Raw genomic sequence first — 22,638 nt, 5'->3', positions numbered from 1 at the left:
AGCAGCTGGGACTACAGGTGCGCACCACCATGACCAGCTAATTTTTTTTTTTTTGAGATGGAGTTTTGCTCTTGTTGCCCAGGCTGGAGTACAACGGCGCAATCTTGGCTCACCACAACCTCCGTCTCCCAGGTTCAAGCAATTCTCCTGCCTCGGCCTCCTGAGTAGGTAGGATTATAGGCATGCGCCACCACGCCCGGCTAATTTTGTATTTTTAGTAGAGATGAGGTTTCTCCATGTTGGTCAGGCTGGTCTTGAACTCCCGACCTCAGGTGATCCACCTGCCTCAGCCTCCCAAAGTGCTGGGATTACAGGCGTGAGCCACCATGCCCGGCTAATTTTTGTATTTTTAGTAGAGACGGGGTTTCACCATGTTAGCCAGGATGGTCTCGATTTCCTGACCTTGTGATCCGCCCGCCTCAGCCTCCCAAAGTGCTAGGATTACAAGTGTGAGCCACTGCGCCCAGTCCTACATCGGCACTTTTCAAATTTTACTGTGCATACAAATCATCCAAGGATCTTGTTAGAATGTAGATTCTATTTCAACTGGTCTGGGGTAGGGCCTGAGAGTCAGTCTTTCTTTTCTTTTCTTCTCTCTCTCTGTTAACTTTTTATTTTATTTATTTATTTTTTGGAGACAGGGTCTCACTCTGTGTCACCCAGGCTGGAATGCAGTGGAACCATCACAGCTCACTGCAGCCTTGAACTCCTGGGTTTAAGCCACCCACTTGTCCTAGCCTCTCAAGGACTATAGGTGTGTGCCACCACGGCTATTTTAAAATTTGTTGTAGAAACAGGGTCTCCCTATGTTGCCCAGGCTGGTCTTGAACTCCTGGCCTCAAGTGATCCTCCCACCTCAGCTCCCAGAAAGCTGGGATTACAGGTGTCAGCCACTGTGCCTGGCCTTGAGCGGGCATTTCTTAAAAAATAAACAAAAAAAAAATCTCAGGTGATGACAATATTGCAGGTGTGTGGGTCATGCTTTGAGTAACACGCCCATCATTTATTTGGCAGCCTGTAATCACTCTGAAATCAGTGTATTTCTTCGTATTACAAGAAGTGCATAGCACAGTAGGGAATAAAATTAATTGTTTTGGCTAGTGATTTGTTTATAGTAAACACAAAAACACCTAGCAACAACGTCTCTTTGGACCCTGTTTACTGAAATCAGTGTGCATACCATGTGTTTTAGAACATGGCGCCAAAGCCATTTCCAACCCTCAAGTCTCTTCCAGTGAACTGAAAAGCCAACTGCTGGTGAAACTGCAGACCGAAAAGTGGAGAAAATGCATACCCAAAATACCACTGGGGTTCCTGACGTTCTTACAACACTGGCTTCTCTGAATTTTAGACATTACCTAAAAAGTGAAAATATTTGTTTTAGACTTTAACACTGACTCCCTTCATTCATGTTTTGTGATGCACTACAGTTCCTGAAACTGCACCATCACTTTTCTTTTTGGCAGAGTTTGGCAGGAATGGTTAGTGTTCGCCTCTTCTTACTGGGCATCCAGCTAGACTACATTTCCCAAGCTACCCTGCAGGTGTGGCCATGTGACTGAGTTCTGGTGAGTAGAAGCCAAGCGCATCCCTTCCAGGCCTGGTCCGTAACAACCTCCTAAAAGAGATGTTCTCTTCTCTTTCTGACCAAAACAAGAGGTCGGAGCTACAAGACAGCAGCAGCCTGAATCTTTACCTTTGGAAGAAGGCTGTCCACTGGATTAGCCCCTGGAACTTTGGGGTTGTTTGTTATAGCAGTTAGCCAACCCTGACCAAAATAAAAGTTAAGATTTTCCTTATTGGAAAATCTGAAATCTGAAATGCTTCCAAATCTGAAACATTCTGAGTGCTAACTTGGTGTCACAAACGGGGAATTCCACACCTGATCTCATGTGATGGGTCATAGTCAAAACTTTCATTAATGTACAAAATTATTAAATATATTGTATAAAATTACCTTCTATATGCATAAGGTGTATATGAAATTTAAATAAATTCAGTGTTTAGACTTGGGTCCCATCCCCAAGATGCCTCATTATGTGTATATAAATATTCCAAATCCAAATAAATCTGAAATTCAAAACACTTCTGGTCCCAAGCATTTCAGACAAGGAACACTCAACCTGTACTTAGTATTATTAAACTTCAGAAATTAGAAATTAGAAATTGGAGTTTGATTCTTGATAAAAGTATATGAATTCACCATTTCCTCATTTTATAATGTTATTGTTTAGAATTTTGGGTCTAAATAAAAAGCATCTAAAAATTTACTGTAATTCCTTTGTTTTAGATATTAGAATCTGAGGGTTAAAGAGGTGAAGTGATATTCCCAAAGCCAGAGCTGGTGTGTGAGTCCAGACTGTTGTACTGGTTGTGCTATGGTTTGGATGTGTCCACTAAAGTTGATGTGTTGGAAACCTGATCCCTAATCTGTGGTGTTGGGAGGCGAGGCATCATGGGAGGAGCTGGGGTCATGGGGACACTGCCTGCACGAATGGATGGATGTGGGAGTGGGGTCCTTATTAAAGGACAAGGCAGGCCCCTCTTATTCTCGTTCTCTCTCTCCCTCCTTCCCTCCTTCTCCGTGTGATGCATTCATCATGTTACAGCCCAGCAGAAAGGCTCACACCAGACGCTGTTGCCTTGATCTTGGACTTGCCAGACTTTGGAGCTGTGAGGAAATAAATTTCTGTTCTTTATAAATTACCCATTCTTGGGTATTCTGTTACGGCAGCACAGACCAGACTAAGGTTGCATGCATAAATGAATGGTTCCTACTCTAATGTGCCACTGACTGTCCCATGCTCTCTACTTTTTTTTTTTTTTTTTGAGAGAGAGCCTTGCCATTATCCAGGCTGAATGCAGAGGCATGATCTCAGTTCACTGCAACTCGCACCTTCCGGGTTCAAGCGATTCTCCTGCCTCAGTCTCCTAAGTAGCTGGGACTACAGGCATGCACCACCAAACCCAGCTAATTTTTGTATTTTTAGTAGAGATGGAGTTTCATCATGTTGGCCAGGTTGGTCTCAAACTCCTGACCTCAAGTGGTCCACCCACCTCAGCCTCCCAAAGTGTTGAGATTACAGGCGTGAGCCACCGCGCCGGGCCCCACGCGCTCTGATTTTATTACAGGCGTGAACCAACGCGCGGGGCCCGGCGCTCTCTGATTTTATTACAGGCGTGAGCCACCGTGCCGGACCCCACGCTCTCTGATTACAGGCGTGAGCCACCGCGCCGGGCCCTGCGCTCTCTGATTTTATTACAGGCGTGAACCACCGCGCGGCCCCGCGCTCTCTGATTTTATTACAGGTGTGAACCACCGCGCGGCCCCGCGCTCTCTGATTTTATTTTCTAAATTGTGTATTACGGGTTGAATTACATCCCCTCGCAAAAATCCATATGTTGAAGTCCAAGTCCTAGTACCTCAAAATGTGACCTTACTGGGCAACACAGTCACTGCAGATGTAATGAGTTAAGATGAGGTCATTAAGTCGGGCTCTAATCCAGTATTGGGACTGGTGTCCTAATCAGGGAAAATTTGGACACAAAGACGGACATGACAGAGGGAAGATGATGTGAACAGGGCGAAGGCCGGCTATAAGCCAACGAGAGGCCTGGACCAGATCCTTCCCTTAGAAGAAGCTAACCCTGATGACACCTTGATTTTGGACATTAGTCTCCAGAACTGTAAGACAATGAATTTCCGGTAATCATCCAGCTTGGCTACTTGATTACAGCAGCCCCAGCAAACTAGCAGAGTATTCAACACAGCTCTGCAAAGGCAGCTTTGATGTACAGCATACAAGTAAAAAGCATTCATTATCTCGTTCATTCATTATCTCGTTCATTCTCTGTTGGCAACGGATTTATTTTTAAGACAATTTCCTGAGGTATTCCTGAATTTCAACCAGTATCCTGTCCTAACTGCAGAAGGTTGCAACAGCCAAGGCGGCCTCCATGAGGAGCCAGGAGGAGCCTATGCTGTTCATCACCTGGTCTCTACTGTCGCTGTGCAGTCCTGACACGGCCCTGTTCCTCTTTCCTCCTGCCTCCTTCCCTTCCCTTGAAGTGCAAGGTACAGACTGTTGAAAGCTTACTAGCTTTCAGTAAAATTTCCCAAGCATCAACAATGTGATGTCAGAGTTCCCTCGTAACGCTGTGTTTCCATGGAACAGAATCAGCTTCTCTGTGAAGCTCGGCAGACAGTGTGATTTTACCGCGCACACGTCATCATGGTTATTAGTATGGATGTTTTAGGCCAACCAACGCAAAGGACAACTGTGCACCCATCTAAGAGATGGGCACTATTATGGGCGTAAGAAAAAAACTGGATTGCTTTAGATCAGTAGGTCCCCCAAGCCTGGTTACCCATTACAATGATTCTGAGAACTCTTAAGAACTAGAACTCCTTCTCCTCCTCCTGGTATTCGAAGGTTTCCCCAGTCCAGTCCAACTCACACCTCGGCCTCTCTCCCTCCTCCCGCACCCCACCCCACAGTCCTGACAGGACTAGGCCTGGATCACACCTGCCGTTCATCTCAGTATGGCTGTCCGGCTGCTTCCGCCCATGAATACTGCTGCTGCCCCTCTTCCCCCCACTAACCAATCACAGTCCCAGCAGGACTTACAACAGTGTTTTGCAAACTTCAGCCATTCCCCTGCTAACTGTACTGTCAATATCTTAGTATTTTTATTTAAATCTACCCATTGTTTCTAGTTAATTTTAACCATTAACTTTATTATTATTATTATTTTTTGAGATGGAGTCTCACTCTGTCGCCCAGGCTGGAGTACAGTGGCATGATCTTGGCTCACTGTAACCTCCGCCTCTCAGGTTCCAGCAATTCTCCTGCCTCAGCCTCCCAAGCAGCCAGGATTACAGGCGCGTGCCACCACAGCCAGCTAATTTTTGTATTTTTAGGAGAGACGGGGTTTTGCTATGTTGGCCAGGCTGGTCTTGAACTCCTGACCTCAGGTGATTCACCCACCTTGGCCTCCCAAAGTGTTGGGATTACAGGCGTGAGCCACCGTGCCCAACCTAACAGTTAACTTTATATTCCTAGGATAAATATATAAAAACAGTACTCTTTGCCATAAATATAAAGTTACCATAAAAATGCAGAGAATACCAAACAGTTTTGTGAGATCCTGCCTGCTAAAGCTCTGAGCTTAAAGTCTACTTTCTTAGGCAGTCAAAAGAGTGTTACAGACATGTGAGGATCAAAGGGAGAATTTCTCCTCAAAGCAAGCAGAAGGTCTGAAGGATAGCAAAATGGGCGTCACTGTCCTGCCAGACAACGCCTTACAGAGACACCCAGTGCCTGGCTGTGCGCCTCCCCAGGGCAGCACCGCTACCACCAGCAATCTCTCCATCCCTGGGAGTGCAACCAATAACCATGCTCTTCCTTTGAGGCCCGGAACAAATGCCCCGCCCTTTATAAAGCCACTTCTCACCAGCAGACTAAAGAAGGTTCTCTGGCCCCTTAATGCCAGTATCTTTACCATCTATTTGGTACCTGGCCTCAAAAAGCAAAGTAGAGCACGATGTTTCCTATAACTTATGATTCCTGCAGGACCGCAATCTCCCTGAGCGCAGGAACCGTGTCATCCACATCTTACTTTCCCTTGGAATCTATGTCATCATCTTAATACGGGAGACATAATAAATACTTCTGGCTGAATATCAATCGATTCCCAAATGTCTTCTTTGAATTTCTTTTCTTAAAAGAAAGCTTAGTAAGACAGACTCCTCATTCTAAGAAGCCTTTATTCACAGTCACCCCAAAGTGGACACAACCCACCGCCCGCACTGACCTCTTCCCCACTCACCTCTGCCTGCCTCTGGGCCTAGACAACGGGAGCCACCCTGTGTCCTCCTCCACGGCTAGGATTTTTAGAATAAAACGAATGCACATCCCATCTGGCGTAAAGCTGCCTTCTGGCTTCCTGCTGCTCTTAGAATAAAATCTGTAAGCCCCAATGTGGCCCCCAGGCCCTGCACGAGATAACTCCTGCCTAACTCTTCAATCTCACCTATTCCCCTCGCCGGCCCTCCATTCTCACACCTTCTGTTCCCTGAACTCGCAAAGTCCTCTATCACTTCTGAGCTTTTGCACATGCTGTTCCTGCTGCCTAAGAGGCTGCTACTCAGGCTGTGCGCAGCTGGCTCCCTTGTGCCCTGCAGGTCTCAGCTCAAACCTCCAGAGATGCCTCTGCCAACCACCACGATGCCAGCCTCTCTCCCTCCGACACATGGCCTCATGTCTTTCCTTCCTAGCATCGGTCACAATCGAGTCTGCCTTGCTCATCTAGCTGAGTGTCTCTCTCTCCAATCAGGATGTGGGATGCAGGAGGGCAAGGGCCTTCACGGATCTTCTTCAGCATGCTATCCCACAGATCAGTGCCTCGAAGAGGCGCTGGCTCCTAACCATCACTTAGTGAAAGCTGCTGGCTTTCACAACAGGGAGCAACGACACAGTGGGGAGGGGAATGAAATACAAACAGGGTTGATACAGGCAAAATACAGTCAGAAGCTGCTGGCATCCATGACATTAAATGAAGCAGCACGCTTTCGATGGGTCAACAGTACACCCAAGCCGGGCGCGGTGGCTCACGCCTGTAATCCCAGCACTTTGGGAGGCCAAGGCAGGCGGATCACAAGGTCAGGAGATCGAGACCACGGTGAAACCCCGTTTCTACTAAAAATACAAAAAATTAGCCGGGCGCGGTGGCGGGCGCCTGTAGTCCCAGCTACTCAGGAGGCTGAGGCAGGAGAATGGCGTGAACCCGGGAGGCGGAGCTTGCAGTGAGCCGAGATTGCGCCACTGCACTCCAGCCTGGGCGACAGCGCAAGACTCTGTCTCAAAAAAAAAAAAAAAAAAAAAAACCAGTACACCCAAGACACACACACATTCTGGCTTCAGCAGCAGCAGCGCCATTAAAGCAAAGCATCAGTATTTCCTCTACGTGAGCTGAGGCTAGCTCTCATGTCTAGTTACTTGCCAATCACGCGAGTATTTACTGAGGGCATGCTACATGCCCTGGAGAGAATTAGTCCTGCGGATAAAGAGATGAACAAGCCTTGTTTCCTACCCTCGAAAACTAAGTCCGGTGGGGAAACAGACACACACATATGCAACTACATGACGATGGGAGGAGTGAGATAACCAGGTGCTTGGGGAGTGGAAGGAGATTTAGCATCAGGGAGTCACAGAACAAGTAAGAACTATAGAACTGAGGCTCATGGGGAGCAGGCCTTTCAGGACAGCAGGTCCACTAGAGGAAACTGAGGCAGTGGCACGTTCAGGAAACAGCCCTCGGGTGGTCTGACCCGGACTGGCAGGCAGTGGTCAGGTGATAAGAGGTCACTGGGGTCTGTATTTCCAGCAACCAAGAGCCGTGGAAGCAGAAAAGCAACTTATGAGAGCCGATTTCAGAAAGAACAAATGGAGGGAAAGAACCCTAAACCATCTGATTCCTCAGCTATGGAGAAGGAACAAATGGTATATGTCAGGAACTCACCGTGTGGCAAACTTCCGCTTTTATCTCTTTCAAGGCTCGCTCAGAAAACACACAGCCGCAGCACCGAAGGAAGCAGAACCTGGAGAAATAACCCAGTGGGGAAATGACTATTAATCACATGATCAACTCACATTTATTCGGTTGATACAAAGGCCACGACCCACAAAGATTAAAATAGTTACATTTCACTCCATTAAAAAAAATCAGTACGTTCTCATAGAAAAGGGCCAGAAAAAAAAGAGAGAAATCAGTTATATCCAAAATAAAAAAAAGATCAAAACTGAAACCACAACCATAAAAAGTCAAAAGAACAGGAACTCAGGGAGGAAATATTTTCAATAAATATAAGATTCAGAGCTTATTTTATGAATATTCAAAAAGGTCTTAGACAGCAACAGCCAACATCATAATAGAAAAATGGCCAAAGAGGACTAACATGCAGTTCACACAAAAAATATATAAAGACCAAAGGATTCTTAACCTCAAATGTTAAAAGAAATGCCTTTTAAAACCATGACACATCAATTTTTTATCTATCGGGCAGTAATTCAAGAGATTGGGGCTGGGCACAGTGGCTCACACGTGTAAATTCCAGCGCTTTGGGAGGCCAAAAGTGGGAGGATCACGTGAGGCCAGGAGTCTGAGATGAGCCTGGGCAACATACTGAGAATCTATCTTTAAAAGAAACCTTTTTAAAAACTTAGCCAAGTGTGGTGGTGGGCTCCTGCAGTCCCAGCTACTAGGGAGGCTGAGGTGGGAGGACGGCCTGAGCTATGATAGTGCCACCGCACTCCAGCCTAGGTAACAGGGACAGATTCTGTCCCTTTAAAAAAAAAAGAAGAAGAAAAGAGACTGAAAGTATCCAGCTGGAAACTGAGGACACAGGCACATTTGCTGTCAGGTGGATACAACACAGTACAACACTTTATGAAGCCAATTTGGCAGTACCAAATAAAGTGTGACTTTTAAGAATTTCTCCTACAGAAACATGCCCACAAGTGTGCAAACATACAAATGTGTGTTTAGGAAGTTGTGTAGTATAGCAAGGTAAAAAGGAAAGAGTAAGTCACCTCCATGTTCCTCAGTAGAGAAATGGTCAAATAAATTATAAACATCCAAACAGCTATTAAAAAGAAGGTAAATCTGTACTCAAGGTCGCGAAATATGTCCAAGGTAGACAGAGTAGAAGGAAAAAAAGATGTTATTAAAAACATATGGCCGGGCGCGGTGGCTCACGCCTGTAATCCCAGCACTTTGGGAGGCCGAGGCGGGCGGATCACAAGGTCAGGAGATCGAGACCATGGTGAAACCCCGTCTCTACTAAAAATACAAAAAAAATTAGCCGGGCGCGGTTGTGGGCGCCTGTAGTCCCAGCTACTCGGGAGGCTGAGGCAGGAGAATGGCGTGAACCCGGGAGGCGGAGCTTGCAGTGAGCCGAGATCGCGCCACTGCACTCCAGCCTGGGCGACAGAGCGAGACTCCGTCTCAAAAAAAAAAAATAAAATAAATAAATGAAAACATGTAATGTGACCCCATGATAGCTTGGGAAGAATATATGTTGATTTCTATGTCTATATGCAGAGGCGTGGAGAAGTGTGGATGTGGGTGTGTGGTGGGGGCGGGTGGCATTAAACATCAAACAACGAATAATGCCACCACCATGGCTGAAGAGCAGCATAAAGCACTTTCACATTTCACTTTAGGCATTCCTTGAAAAACGCCACAGGACAATTTTTCTCTAATTTCCCGGGGATTATAGCAGACGCAGATTTGCCTAACCAAAATCCAGTTCATAACGCTGCACTAAATTCACTGAATGTTGTTTAGAATTTTTAAAATCCTATTTTATAGATACTTACAAATTATTAATTAGGAAGCTATTTTTCTTTTTACAAAGGCCCAATGTTTTTATTACAGTAACAGTTTATTTCTACTTTTCTATATATTTAAATCTTCATTATACAAACTTTATTAAATACAGCTGGTCCTCCATACCCACGCGTTCTGCATCTGTGAATTCAACCAACCCGGATCAAAAATCTTTGGGAGGAAAAATGAATGCATTTGTACTGAACGTGCACAGACCTTTTTCTTATCATTATTCCTCGAACAATGCAGTATAACAACAATTTACACAGCATTTATATTGTATTAGGTATTATAAGTAATCTAGAGTTGACTTGAAGTATACAGGAGGATGTGTGTAGGTTATATGCAAATACTGTACCATTTTATATCAAAGACCTGAGCATCCATGGATTTTGGTATCCACAGGGGATCTGCGAACCAGTCTCCCACATATATCAAGGGATGACCATATACAAACTAATCCAATCATCAATTTCAAGTGTGGAGGCTCTTATCAATAACAGATGGACAAAGTCAAAATAAGCAAAGCTCAATTCATTGGGTAAGAGAAAAAGGAGAAGAGACTGACCAGCAAACCAAAGGAGAAACAACAGAGGAAGCCACAATCAGAGCAGCAGGCTGCAGGGGACTCCTACTCGAGACCCCACTGTGGAGCTCGTTTCTGCTCAGTTCCTCTTCTGGGGTGAGCTACAGTTTTCTTAAAAACAAGTGGGAAGCCAAACACGAAAGGTTACATATTGTATGATCCTATGCATATGAAATATCCGGGAAAGGTAAATCCATTGAGACAGAAACAGACTGGAAATGGGGAGTACCTATGTAGTGGGCAGAGGGTTTTCCTTTTGGGGTGATAAAAATGTTCTGGAACCAGACAGAGGCAGTGACTGTACAACACTGTGAGTGCACTAAATGCCACTGAAACACAGACTTTAAAATGGCCAATGTTATGTGACTTTCGCCTCAAATACAAACACGTATATGTGTGTGTGTATATATATACATGCACGCGCGCACGCGTGCACACACACACACACACACAGAAGTGGGACATGGTTAGGTAAATGAGTCTGGTTCCCCAGAATATGTCCTACTTGACCCCAGTGGTGGTTTAAAGAGAGCCCTAAATGGTTTAAATTCAGATTATTTGAAGAAGAGTGTAGTATTTAAAAGCAAAAGGTCGGCCGGGCGCGGTGGCTCAAGCCTGTAATCCCAGCACTTTGGGAGGCCGAGACGGGCGGATCATGAGGTCAGGAGATCGAGACCATCCTGGCTAACACGGTGAAACCCCGTCTCTACTAAAAATACAAGAAAATTAGCCGGGCGAGGTGGCGGGCACCTGTAGTCCCAGCTACTCGGGAGGCTGAGGCAGGAGAATGGCGTGAACCCGGGGGAGCGGAGCTTGCAGTGAGCCGAGATCGCGCCACTGCACTCCAGCCTGGGGCACAGAGCAAGACTCCGCGTCAAAAAAAAAAAAAAAAAAAAAGCAAAAGGTCCTGGGTCCTAAACTGTACTTCTCTCCAAATTCATGAAGCCCCTAGTTGTTCCATTTCAGAACAGGACAGTTAGTTGCCCTGGCAGAGTCTGCCACATGCAACGTTCCTTGGCACCCTGAGAGGGTGTCCACGTACCCCTGTTAAATAAACGGACACCAATGGGCCAGAATGCTCAAGATTAAATACTGCTGGTTCAATAAAACCGTTCTTACTTATTCGAGATGCTTTGCCCCACGCCTTTCCTGAATGAAAGTAGTAAAAAATGCTACCTTTCAATATGTCATGTGTTTGATAGAAGATTCCAGAGGGCAGTCTGGACTACCAGCTACTAAGGATACAGGCATACCTTGTTTCACTGCGCTTTGCAGATACTGTGATTATTTTACAGACTGAAGGTTCACGGCAATCCTGCATCCGGCAGGTCTGTCAGCATCTTCCCAGCAGCATGTGCTTACATCATGCCTCTGGGTCACATTTTGGTAATTCTCAAATATTTCAAATGTTTTCATGATTACTACATCTGCTATGGTGATCTGTGCTCAGTGACGTTTGATGTTACTTTTGTAATTGTTTGGGGTGCCAGGAACCACACCCATAAAAGATGGTGAACTCAATTAATAAATGTGTGTGTTCTGACTGCTCCATGAACTGGCCATTCCCCCACCTCTCTCCTTCTCAGTTCTCCCTATTCCCTGCGACACAACAATATTGAAATTAGGCCAATTGAGAACTCTACCATGGCCTTTAAGTGACCAAATAAGAGGAAGAGTTACACGTATCTCACTTTAAATCAAAAGCTAGAAATGATTAAGCTTAGTGAGGAAGGCAGGTCCAAGATAGGCCAAAAGCCAGCCTCTTGAACCCAACACTTAGCTAGGCTGTGAATGCAAAGGAAAAGTTCTTGAAGGAAATCAAAAGTACCACTCCATAAACACATGAATGGTAAGAAAGTGAAACAACCATATTGCTGATAGGAAGAAAGTTTTAGTGGCCTGGACAGAAGATCAAACTAGCCACAGTGACAGATCCTCAAGCCAAAGCCTAATCCAGAGCAAGGCCCTAACTCTCTTCAATTCTAGGAAGGCTGAGAGAGGTGAGGAAGCTGCAGAGGAAAAGCTGGAAACTAGCAGAAGTTGGTTCATGAGGTTTAGGGAAAGAAGCCGTCTCCATAACATAAAAGTGCAAGGTGAAGCAGCAAGTGCTGATGGAGAAGCTGCAGCAAGTTCTCCAGAAAATCTAGCTAAGATCATTAAAAAAGATGGGTACATTAGACAACAGATTTTCAGAGTAGATAAAATAGCCTGTATTGAAAGCAGATGCTACGTAGGACTTCTACCACTAAAAAGGAGAAGTCAATGCCTGGCTCCAAAGCATAAGGACAGGCCAACTCTCGCTAAGGTCTAACGTGCCTGGTGACTTTCAGTTGAGCCAACGTTCATTTACCGTTTGAAAACCCTAGGGTTCTTAAGGATGATGCTAAGTCTACTCTGCCTGTGCTCTCGAAATGGAAGAACCAAGCCTGAATGACAGCACATCTGTCTATAACATGGCTTACGGAATATTTTAAGCCCAATGTTGAGACTTACTGCTCAAAAAAAAAAAAAAAAAAAAAAAGATCCCTTTCAAAATGTCACTGCTCATTGATAATGCACCTAAGTCACATAAAAGCTCTGATGGAGATGCACAAGGAGATTAAAGTTATTTTCATGGCTGCTAACACAACCACCATTCTGCAGCCCATGGATCAAGGTGGAATTTTGACTTTAAAGTCTTATTATTTAAAAATACATTTCATAAGGCTATAGCTGCCATAGCCTTCTTCTGCCATTCCTCTGATGGATCTAGGCAAAGTAAATTGAAAACCTTCTGGAAAGAATTCACCATTCTAGATGTCATTAAAAACATCTGTATTTGGCTGGCTGTGGTGGCTCATGCCTGTAATCCCAGCACTTTGGGAGGCTGAGGCAGGCAGATCATCTGAGGTCAGGATTTTGAGACCAGCCTGGCCAACATGGTGAAACCCCGTCTCTACCAAAAATACAAACATTAGCCGGGCGTGGTGGCGGGTGCCTGTAATCCCAGCAACTTGGGACGCTGAGGCAGGAGAACTACTTGAACCCAGGAGGTGGGGGTTGCAGTGAGCCGAGATTGTGCCACTGCACTCCAGATGGGGAAACAGAGCCGAACTCCATCTCAAAAAAGAAAAAAAAAAAAGAACAACTGTGATTCATGACAGGAGGGCAGAATATCAACATTAACAGGAGTCTGGAAGAAGCTGGTTCCACCCCATGGATGACTTGGAGGGTTTCAAGACTTTAGTAGAGGAAGAATGCAAGTGTGGTAGAATAGCAAGAGAGTGAGTTAGAAATGGAGCCTGAAGATGATGGAATTGCTGCAATCTCATGATAAAACCCAAATGGATGAGGAGTTGCTTCTTATGGATGAGCAAAGAAAGTGGTTTCTTGAGATGGAGTCTGCTGATGGTGAAGATGCTGTGAATATTGTTGACATGATAGATCTGAAATATTACATAAGCTTAATTGATAAAGTAGTTGCAGCGTTTGAGAGAACTGATTCCAAGTTTGAAAGGTCCACTATGGGTGAAATGCTATTAAACAGCATCACATGCTACATACAGAGAAATCTTTCGTGAAAGTCAGAGTCAATCGATGCAGCAAATTCTATTGCTGTCCTACTGTAAGACACTGCTACAGCCACGCTAACCTTCAGCAACCACCACCCTGATCAGTTAGCAGCCATCGACATCAAGGCAACATCGAGGCTCCACCGGCCAAGATGATGACTCACTGAAGGTTCAGATGATTGTTAGCATTCTTTAAGCAATAATTTTTAATCAAGATAGGTACTTTTTTTTTTGACATAATGCTATTGCACACTTAAAAGATTAGAGTATAAACATCTTTTTTTTTTTTTTGAGACAGTGTCTTGCTCTGTCACCCAGGCTCTGCAGTGGCATGATCATACCTCACTGTAGCCTTGAATTCCTGGGCTCAAGCAATTCTCCTGCCTCAGCCTCCCAAGTAGCGAGGTCTATGGGGCATGCTACCACGGCTGGCTAATTGAAAAGAAATTTTGTTTTGTAAAGACAGGGTCTCACCTTGTTATCCAGGCTGGTCTCAAACTCCTAGCCTCAAGCAATCCTCCTGTCTCGGCCTCCCAAAGTGCTGGGATTATAGGTGGGAGCCAGCGTGCCCTGATAAAGATAACTTTTATACGTACTAAGAAACCAAAATTTTCTGTGACTTGCTTTACAGTAATATTTGTTTTATTGTGGTGGTCTGGAATAGAACGCACAATATCTGAGGTATACCTGTACTTCTCAAATGTGGGGGAAAGCGCCTAACACTTTTGCTTAGTGAGACATCCTATGAAAAAGCATGTACTAACCCATTCAACTCTTCATATTTTTGAAAGAGGAAAACATACAGGTTGCTTACATTTGCTACACAAAATCTCAACCATGAGATTCCTGGTGCTATAGCCAGGGAATCTGTTACATATTCAAGGTAGGTTACCATTTTTTTGAGCCTTGGTTGACTGATTAACCACAGGTTCCATAACTCTGCCTGCTACTGCATAACTTTCAGCATTTGTGACCAAGTGCAGTGGCTCCCACATGTTATCTCAGCGCTTTGGGAAGATCATTCAAGGCCAGGAATTTGAATCCAGCCTGGCCAACATAGGGGGACCCTATCTCTACAAAAATAAAACTTAGTGGCTGGGCATGGTGGCTTATGCCTACAATCCCAGCACTTGGGGTACTTGGGCAGGAGGATCACTTGAGGCCAGTAACTTAAGACCAGCCTGGGCAACAAAGTGAGATCTCATCTCTACTAAAACCAAACCAAACCAAAACAAAACAAAACAAAAAAAAAAGGATACAAATAAAACTATAAAACATAATAAAAATTAAAAATTAGTAACTAGAAGGAAATGGGATTTGCTTGATGGGAAACATTTGCCCTTTGCTTTCTGTCCCACAGGAAAAGATGATCTAAGAACTAAACTCAGGTTTCATAAGCGTCACATGAGAACTTTTCAGAATCCCATTTCACTTCAGGTTTTGTTTCCCTACCTCAAGAACAGAAGGCCACAGACTAGGCTAGGTCTTGCAGGAAGTCCTGTAGCAATGGCTGATGGAAATGAATGTGCTCATGACTGAGCACCATTTCCTCTAAGACGCTACCAAACCAAGGACACCAGAAAGAAAGCCACATGATTGCTAAGCTATGGCACCACTGCTACCAAGACCAGCATTATTCCTCCAGCCTCCCACATCATCTGTCCCAGGTGCGTCACTAACCTGTGTCGGCCATTCATCTCCAGGCCCACAACGGGGCAGATGAAACGTGCCCGCTGGAGGTCATCATGTTTGTCACCTTTAGTGTTTCCTTTATCCCCTTCCCAGGCAGGATTATCAGAAAGCTTCAGCTCTGTCACATTCTGGGAAAAACCATTAATATTTTAACAATTCATCTGATAAATAGATCATCCTTTGCCTTAACCACCTAAGTCAACAAATTGTTATTCTAGCCCTTCCCATCAAAATCTCTTCCCCATAGTTACTTTCCTCTGGTCCATAAGAAACACAGATATAATTTTTTTTTTTTTTTTTTGAGACGGAGTCTCACTCTGTCCCCCAGGCTGGACTGCAGTGGCCGGATCTCAGCTCACTGCAAGCTCCGCCTCCCAGGTTCACGCCATCCTCCTGCCTCAGCCTCCTGAGTAGCTGGGACTACAGGCGCCCGCCACCTTGCCCGGCTAGTTTTTTATATTTTTTAGTAGAGACGGGGTTTCACCGTGTTAGCCAGGATGGTCTTGATCTTGTGACCTCGTGATCCGCCCGTCTCGGCCTCCCAAAGTGCTGGGATTACAGGCTTGAGCCACTGCGCCCGGCCAGAAACACAGATATAATATTAAACCATAAATAGAAAACAGAAAACAAGGCTGGGACATGGTGGCTCACGCCTGTAATCCCAGCACTTTGGGAGGCCGAGGTGGGCAGAACACCTGACGTCAGGAGTTCAAGACCAGCCTGACCAACATGAAGAAACCTTCTCTCTACTAAAAATACAAAATTAGCCAGGCATGGTGGAGCACGCCTGTAATCCCAGCTCCTCAGGAGGCTGAGGCAGAAGAATCACTTGAACCCAGGAGGCGGAGGTGCAGTGAGCTGAGATCATGCCATTGCACTCGAGCCTGGACAACAAGAGAGAAACTCCATCTCAAAAAAAAAAAAAAAGAAAAGAAAAGAAAACAGAAAACAAGATCTTTTCAATTCACTGACTAGCAAGTAAATTAGTTATTTCTACTATACAAATTTTTTTAACTTAAGGAAAAGTACCTTCTCACATAAAAAATTACTCCACTAAGAGAAAGTTTTGCATGGCTTCCACCCAGAACGGAATGCTTTCTCTCCTGAGGCTGCTTCATGTTACCGACCATCTATATTTATATAATTGTTGAAAAAAGCAAAACAAAACAAAAAAATATATATAAATCATTGAATAGACAGTAAAATCTGAGGCCATGGCCTAAAAGCTAAGGCAGAATATTAGCCAGAAAATACTGTCATACTCCAAGACACAGCCATTCAGGTTTTCAAGAATTTCCAACTTTACAAAGAATTTGATACAATAGCTCTACTTTCGCATTCAAGGCACTTCTTCATATTTAACGAGACCATTTTGACTTCAACACTCTAGAGAGCAGCTGAGTGTCTCCAAAAGCAAATCACCATTCATCCAAATTCAACCTAATTCTCCTGGCTGAGAATCAGCACGTGTCTCAGTGAGTTCTCCGCTCCAAGTATTTGTGGACTATCAATTGACAGTAGTGACAATCCTATGTGTTAGCATTGTTTTATTTGTATCCTTTTTTTTCTTTACCGTTGTAATTTCTTGGAGATTTTTTTCCATTAAAGATTCAACCACATAAAACTGAATATTACATGTATTTTAAGTATCGAACTGTAAGAATTAATTTCAATAACTGCAATTTTTTTCTCATCAGATGGGTAATGTGCTGATGTCACAAGGTTTGAGAGAGGCACATCTTACACATGCAAGTGAAAACCCAATCATAGCACTTATGAACTACTAAAGAATCATCCATCACATTTTTGATGTAAGACGATTCATACTACCACAGGTTCTTCAGGAATAAATTCTCTTCCACAAGGTAAAAGACCACTAAAATCAGAATAATTTCTACAGCACTATCATTAGCTACATTTCAGAATTACAAATCTGCCTGAAACGAACATATCCTGTAATCAATCCCAAGAATTGGAACAAAAAGCCTAATATAATAATACGAAAGAAAGAAAAAGAAGGCAAAACCTAGAGCCTTAGACTGGGAGTTAAGGGATCTGGTTCTGGTTTAAGTACTTCACTAGCCACGTGGCCTCAAGTAAGTCATTTACAGTGAGACGAAGGTTTGACTAGCCTCATGGTTCTCAAATTCTTCACTACCTTTCTTTTCTCCCACTGACCACATTTAAAAAGCTGTGTCCTCTCAAGAAACTTCCTTTATCAAAAAAACTTGTTTTTTCAACTTTTATGGAAGAACTTTAACTGTCAATCAGAACCTCTAATCACCAGATGGTAACCACATGATTTAACAGTGATCCATAAAACTCTCTAATTCTACAAAAGTACCTTCCAAACCCAAAATCCAAGTAGGTGAATCTTAATTACAAAAATAATGCCTCCCAACATTAATACAGAACATCAAAATTTTCAAAGCACAGCACACAGGTGAAATCACAACAGATTTATAATGAAGGAAGTACGCATGGTGGAACTCGTGGCTTGAGATTTACGTGACTTCCCAAGATCATATGTGTATTAGATATTCCCACCCACCCTGGGTGGGAATGGAATCCCAAATTTCTGAGTTCAGTCTTTAACGTGTATAAATTCTATAAAATAAACCTCAGCCACTTTTCAGACCCTCACAGCACTTCAGAATCACTAGTGTTACCTTAATGCTTTTAATGTGAGATGCTGCCTTCCCAAGAGCCTTTTCTGCAGATTTGTCCAAGAGAAACTCAATGACGGCATCTTTGTTATAAAGTCTGCAATAGTAAGTATTAGAATATTATGTCAACAAGCAACTTTCAAATAACCAAAGGAGGAAGAATAAACTGACCACAATCCAAAAGTCATTTACATTTGATAAGAGAAATGCCCTGAATTATTAAAAAGTAAATTTAACCGTTTCAACTATTTCCGAGCATACAAAGAAGGAAATTATTTATTTATTTATTTGAGACAGTGTTTCACTCTTGTCGCCCAGACTGGAGTGCAATGGTGCAATCTCGGCTCACTGCAACCTCCGCCTCCCTGGTTCAAGCAATTCTCCTGCCTCAGCCTCCCAAGTAGCTGGGATTACAGGCGCCCACCACCATGCCTGGCTGATTTTTGTATTTTTAGTAGACATGGGGTTTTACCATATTGGCCAGGCTGGTCTCAAACTCCTGACCTCAGGTGATTCGCTTACCTGAGCCTCCCAAAGTGCTGGGATTACAGGCATGAGCCAATGCGTCCAGCCAGAAATTAGCTTAAATCAAAGGTGGCAAACTGGCAGTTAGAAGGCTGAATGTAACCTGAACAAGGATTTTTTTAATTGGGAAATTTAATGTATAAGCACACATTTCCTATTTTTCTTTAAAAATTAAAACCAGAAGGTGTGGAATCACTAGGCCCACATCATTGAGCTGTAAAAACTGGCTGGAACTGAGTGGCAGCTCCCGCTTTGGACAGGACACAGACTCTCCAGTATTCTCCATTCCCTGCCATTCCCTCCTGTTCCTCGCATGGCTCCTTCATGTGTTTATGCTTATAACTTAGCTTCTATTGGCCCCTGAGTTTGCTTTTTTTTTTTTTTTGAGACAGGGTCTCACTCTTGCACAGGCTGGGGTACAGTGGTGGAATTATAGCTTACTGCAGCCTCAACCTCCCAGACTCACAGGCTCCTCCTGCCTCAGCCTCCTGAACAGCTGGGACTACAGGAACATGCCACCATGCCAGGCTAATTTTATTTTTTTGTAGAGGTGTGGTTTCACTATATTGCCCAGACTAGTCTCGAACTCCTGGACTTAAGTGACCCTTCCTCCTCAGCCTCCCAAAGTGGTGGGATTACAGGCGTGAGCCATTGCGCCCGGCCCGGCCTGGCCCCTGAGTTTTCAAACCATGGATTAAATAAACCAAACTGACTAGAAGAGTGCAGAACTATGTTCAGAGACAGGGAACGATAGCCTATGCCTCACAAATCTACTTGGGATAATTCACGCTTGATGAAGGGAAAACTGCATTTACACATCAAAATTCTCCTCAAAATCACTTCATAAACTCATCTTCATTAACTGTAAAAACCATACCTGCCAAGTTCACAGGCAACTATTGGTCGTCTTAATATTTCCTGACTTAGAGTACAATAGTTCCATTGGGCTACTAATTCAGCATCTTTGTCGACCTAATAAAAAACAAAAAAATTCAATTAATTTTCATCTCTGAAAGACACATGGTTCACAATTCTACATATAAAAGTATATTCGGTAATACCACACTGTAATGATTTTTCTTTTTTAAATCAAAGATAATGAAAATGACATAGGAAGTTGGGTTTTGTTTGTTTTTCAGACGGGGTCTCACTCTGTTGCCCAGGCTGGAGTGTAGTGGCACAATCTTTGCTCACTGCAGCTTCCACCTCCTGGACTCAAGCAATCCTCCCACCTCAGCCTCCGGAGTAGCTGGGACTACAGGTGCACACCACCACGCCTGGTTAATTTCCGTATTTTTTGTAGAGACGTGGTTTTGCCATGTTGCTCTCAAACTCCTGGACTCCACTGATCCGCCATCTCAGCCACCCCAAGTGCTGGAATTACAAGCATGAGCAACTGTGCCTGGCTGAAGTCAGGATTTTAAAAGTCACAAGTAATTGATACTACATCAAATAAAGGCCCATCTACATATGACATGTACAAAGAAAAAGAGTTTATATAAAATTATTAAACTATTCATGCAAGCCACATACAAATATTAACATCTGAATCTTCATAATAAATTAGGGAGGCCATACAAAAGTACAAAAGAGAAAAACAAAGTGTGTTAATTTCTAACAATGGGAAAGCCCCCTCAGTTATGGCAGATTTTAAAGACTTAAGAACTAAGACGACAAGCATTTTTTTTAAAAAGTTCAGAACAAAGACTACATAACACTTCATAAAATGTTCAATTTAACAGAAATAAGTGTTTTGGGGCTTATTTACTAAGGGATACATCAAACTTTATCTACAGTATGAAAATCCAGACATAAGACCCTCCCTGGCCCTCGAATGACATTTCCACATACATCATATTCCATGTCCTACTCCTTCCCATTCCTGTTTTCCCTTCACTGTTAGACTGCACCACTCTTCCCCAGTCTTCACTGTTAGACTGCACCACTCTTCCCCAGTCTTCAAATGCCAAACCTGAATAATTTAACAGGACGGCACATTTGGAAGAAAATAGGAAGAGAAAAGAAAAAAAGACAACAAAAACAATCCCGCTGAATTTATTTTATTAATTTATTTTTTGAGACAGGGTCTTGCTCTGTTGCCCAGGCTGGGCTGCAGTGGCACAATCACAGCTCACTGCAGCCTCAATTTTCCTGGGCTCAAGCAATCCTCCTCCTTAGCCTCCAAAGTAGCTAGGACCACAAGCAAGTGCCACTATTCCCCGCTAACTTTATTTTATTTTTCTGAAGAGATCTCCCTGTGTTGCCCAGGCTGTTCTCCAACTGCTGGGCTCAAGTGATCCTCCTGCCTCACTCTCCCCAAGTGCTGAGTTTACAGGTGTAAGCCAACACACCTGGCCCTCTGAATTTCATTTTTAAAGTAAAAACTGCTTAAGCGCTTACTGTGTGCCAGGCACCGTGCTAAGCAGTTTCCATGACTTAACTTTTTAATCCTCAGAAAAACCCTATGAGTTAGTATTTTCACTTTTGTAGATAAGGAAAGCGAGGCACCAAGAGGTTAGGTTATATTCAAAAAGCACCTCAGAGAGTTGGGGACAGGGAGAAAAGTGACAAATCACTCCTTATCCAGGCCTTTAAAACTTGGTTCCCTCCAAAAAGCAGTAAAAAATGTCTTTACCAGGGTCTCTCTTCTTTTCTAGGGTCTTTCATCTTTTAAGTTTTTACATATCTGTACTGAAAAGACAAGTGTTTTTTGGTTTTTTTTCTTTTTTGAGACGGAGTCTCGCTCTGTCGCCCAGGCTGGGGTGCAGTGGCGCTATCTCGGCTCACTGTAAGCTCCGCCTCCTGGGTTCATGCCATTCTCCTGCCTCAGCCTCCTGAGCAGCTGGGACTACAGGTGCCCGCCACCACACCCAGCTAATTTTTTGTATTTGTAGTGGGGACAGGGTTTCACCGTGTTAGCCAGGATGGTCTCGATCTCCTGACCTTGTGATCCGCCTACCTCGGCCTCCCAAAGTGCTGGGATTACAGGCGTGAGCCACCGCGCCCGGCCAGACAAGTGTTTTTTCTATACTTTCACTCACAACACTCAATACTTCCAGAACACTTCTAACAAAATGTATGGGATTTTCCCCACACCAAGCAATTCTCTGATAGCAGCCAGATGTCTCACAATTAAACTCAACTCTGATACCACCTATTTGGATATGGCCTCAAATCCCAAAGGTTAAGGGCTCAGTCCCATAATACTGTCCCCTACCCCAAATTTAGATGCTAATCACAAGTTCAAAAGTTGTCACCCGTGCTTCTGTCTATAAATCAAAGGCTACCACAATCCCCCACTCAGGTTTGATAATCTGCTAGTGTCTCACAGATGTGGGAAAACAGTTCAGTTACCATTGCTGACTTATTACAAATACATTTTAAGGACACAAATAAATCGCAAGATAAAGAAGCACATAGGGTATAGTCTGCAAGGGTCCAAAGTGCAGGGCTGTCCCCATGGAGCTGGGGTGAGTAACTCTCCTGGCATGTGGATGTGGCTGGCAACCCAGAAAATCTCCAAACCCTCAACTTCTTTATGGAGAGCCCCCCATGTAGGCATGATGGATTATTAACTCCATGCCCAATTCCTCTCCTCCCTAAAGGATGGGGGTGAGGTGGGGTTGAAAGTTCCAAGCTTCTAATCTTGGTTTGGTGTTTCTGGTGACCAGTCCCCATCCAGGAGCTCACCAAGAATTGCCTTATTAGAACAAAAGATGATTCTGTCACCCAGGAAATCACAAGGAATTTAGGTGCTCTGCGTTAGGAACCAGGGCAGATTTCACAATACTGATTTGAAATGTAAGCTCCACCAGGGCTAGACTCTGTCTTGTTCACTGCTATATCCCTGGGGCCTACAACAATGTATATATGGTAACCACTTATTAAGCATTTGTTGTGTGAATAGTGACAACAAAAATCCATCCTGCCTAGGCATTCTGGCTTTTTTGAATCGTTCTTCCTTCTTTTCTACCCTCTTCCGACACCTGTTTCTTGTGAAGCCTTTCATTAAGCTACTCTTTTTCAGCCCAGGGCACAAGAAAACAAAACTGAGCTGAACACTTTTTTGGTAAAAGCCAAAAAAGCACTCACGAATGCTAATTATCCAGCATTAGCCTGTTTAAATGTAGGTATGATCAGAGGATACACTTCATCCTCTTGGGTATTCATTCATTCTCACATTCACACATGTATTTTAGGTGTCTATTACGTGGCAGACACATGGTAG

General features: G+C 43.9%; 1 protein-coding gene and 1 non-coding gene across 4 annotated transcripts in view; both read right to left on the bottom strand.

Annotated features, from left to right (window-relative positions):
* RTF2 (replication termination factor 2) overlaps positions 1-22,638 on the bottom strand; it is a 65,302-nt gene that overhangs the window by 28,612 nt on the left and 14,052 nt on the right. For 2 of the 3 annotated variants that reach the window (NM_001193871.2, XM_015148715.3), the window contains 4 exon segments: positions 7,522-7,600; positions 15,208-15,347; positions 17,889-17,982; positions 19,288-19,382. In NM_001193871.2, coding sequence (NP_001180800.2) covers positions 7,522-7,600; positions 15,208-15,347; positions 17,889-17,982; positions 19,288-19,382 — 408 coding nt within the window. 3 annotated transcript variants of the gene reach the window in all.
* LOC114670703 (small nucleolar RNA U13) lies at positions 16,911-17,011 on the bottom strand. Its single transcript, XR_003720398.1, has one exon. It is a non-coding gene; the product is annotated as a small nucleolar RNA U13 (small nucleolar RNA).

The sequence above is a fragment of the Macaca mulatta genome, chromosome 10 (assembly GCF_049350105.2).
Source record: "Macaca mulatta isolate MMU2019108-1 chromosome 10, T2T-MMU8v2.0, whole genome shotgun sequence".
In the NCBI taxonomy this organism is placed as follows: domain Eukaryota; kingdom Metazoa; phylum Chordata; class Mammalia; order Primates; family Cercopithecidae; genus Macaca; species Macaca mulatta.
The sequence above is the reverse complement of the archived record's forward strand: the minus strand, read 5'-3'. Positions and strand labels throughout refer to the sequence as shown.